The 2,106-nt window shown below is 37.2% G+C and overlaps 1 protein-coding gene across 4 annotated transcripts in view; it reads left to right on the forward strand.

Annotated features, from left to right (window-relative positions):
* The window catches only part of ankrd26 (ankyrin repeat domain containing 26), a 48,213-nt gene that overhangs the window by 29,386 nt on the left and 16,721 nt on the right, over window positions 1–2,106 (forward strand). For all 4 annotated transcript variants that reach the window (XM_014008029.1, XM_014008030.1, XM_014008031.1 and 1 more), the window contains 5 exons: window positions 399–429; window positions 520–661; window positions 843–1,056; window positions 1,149–1,332; window positions 1,410–1,556. In XM_014008029.1, coding sequence (XP_013863483.1) covers window positions 399–429; window positions 520–661; window positions 843–1,056; window positions 1,149–1,332; window positions 1,410–1,556 — 718 coding nt within the window. The remainder of the gene's footprint in view (window positions 1–398; window positions 430–519; window positions 662–842; window positions 1,057–1,148; window positions 1,333–1,409; window positions 1,557–2,106) is intronic.

The raw sequence follows: 2,106 nt of genomic DNA on the forward strand, positions 1-2,106 counted from the left end.
TGTACTCAGACCAGTAATATTTGGGGTCACAAGTTTTTGCCATGGATATTTTGTGGGTCAGAAGACAAAAAGTTTGGGAACCACTGGTTTATGTGAACACACACTAAAATACTACAAAAGTTAAATTTACTATGTAAATCAGAAGAGAAATGCACTTTGTGTTCAGTCATAACAAAACTTCACAATACTGGTGCTGGGCAAAATTTTGTTTTTTGTTTTTCCTTATTTAAATGTTTTTTTTGCTAAGAGAGCTGCATGTTTGACTATGAGTTCTCAAAACAATAATTGTATACTGCATTATACCGCTGCACCTCCAGCATCTATTCAGCTACTGGTAATTGCAGCTGATGCACACTCATCCTTGCGATATCTTTTTTCCTTGTGTTTGCTATACTCAGGTTGTCAACTTCTGCACTCCAGAAAAACAAGGTAAATCCGAACATTTTGTCATATCTCAATGGACTGGTAGAAGTTGGAGTACTCTAAACAAAAAAGGTCACATTTTGTTTCCACATTCAGAACCCTGAAGAAATGGACTTAGCAGAAGATTTTGATGAACTCACACAGTCATCAGACACTGCCACAGATGACACAGATTCACCCACTTCTGGCTACCGTCATGCATCCCTTCTTATTCAGAAGCTGGACTCAGCCACTTTGGGTAGGATTAAGTTTGTACAAATACAGAACGAATTATCTAAATCGTCAGCAGTGTATAATTTATCACTCTGGCAAATCAGGCATTCAGATTTTATCTGATCATCAGTTTAAATATTAAGTAAAAGTATGCACTCTGGTTACAATGAGAAAATAGTTTTTTTTCCATTTTTTTAATCCTACAGACACAACAAATATTGCAAAGCTGCAGAACATATTCCACGAATATGAACGTGCAATTCGAAAAGAAAGGAGTCACCGCGGGTACCTGGCAGACAAGGTGAAGCAGCTAGAAGTGGAGAGGGCGGAGCTCAAGAACTCTCTGGAGGAAGTTAAAGATGCTAAGTCTCTACTGGAGCACAACCAGCTGGAATTACAGACTGAAATCACAAACCTCAAGTGAGAACTGCGCTCTTATTTCAGAAACACATTGTAGTTTTATTTGCCTTTAATATGGCTCTGTTGTAATGCATTTTGAATTTTGGGTAAAGATTTCAGCTGAAACAAGAGCAGGAGAATCGTCACAATGCCACCATGATGTACAACACTACTCGAGACAAGCTGAGGAGGACAGAGGAGCAGCAGCAGCTGGAGGTTCAGGAGAGACAGAAAGTGGAACTCGCTCTCAGAAACTTGGAGTTGGAGATGAGAACACTGATCTGCAAAATAAAACAGGCACGTTTTACTTTATTACTTTGTTTTGACTGGGTTGTTGTTTGGTGTAAATAAAAATGTTAAATCTTAACACCCAGCTTGAAGAGGACAATGGAGAGACCCAGAGACTGCTGGCTCAGGAACGGAGCACACGGATCCTGCAGGAAAATCTGCTCAGTAATCATCTCCGAAAGCAACAGGAGATAGAAGTGGAGAACAAAAGAAACATGAGCAAAAGCAATGAGGTAACACCCACTATTGATCAACCAGTGGCTAAGAATATGACTGGTTACAAGTTAGTATCCAAATGTTTCTGTTTGTAGGCATAAAATAGATATGAAATCTAAGTAAGAATATACTTATTATTTTTACATATATCAAAACTATAATTGTGCAATTATCAGAATAAATCAGAAAATATCATGTTGGGTATCAAAATAAACCTAAGAATCTTGGCTAAAAACTCATGGAAACTTTTTTACATCCACCAAACACAGTTCAAACGTTAAGCAGTTGAACCAGAAAGTAAACAAACTGTACAAAATGGGATTGTTGCAAATCTGTAAATACATTCAAGAAAATCTGTAAAGGAAACATTTTTTACATTGTCTTCATAAAGCAAGTCAAAATAGATACCAAAATAGGTTAGAAAGTGTGTTGAATTTTTTTACTTGATTTTGATTGAATATGATCCAACTGAAGTCAAATATAATTTCTCCTTATTTTATTTGTGTGTGTGTGTGTGTGTGTGTGTGTGTGTGTGTGTGTGTGTGTGTGTGTGTGTGTGTGTGTGTG

This window comes from Austrofundulus limnaeus, unplaced genomic scaffold (genome assembly GCF_001266775.1).
Source record: "Austrofundulus limnaeus strain Quisiro unplaced genomic scaffold, Austrofundulus_limnaeus-1.0 Scaffold47, whole genome shotgun sequence".
Taxonomy (NCBI): Eukaryota; Metazoa; Chordata; class Actinopteri; order Cyprinodontiformes; family Rivulidae; genus Austrofundulus; species Austrofundulus limnaeus.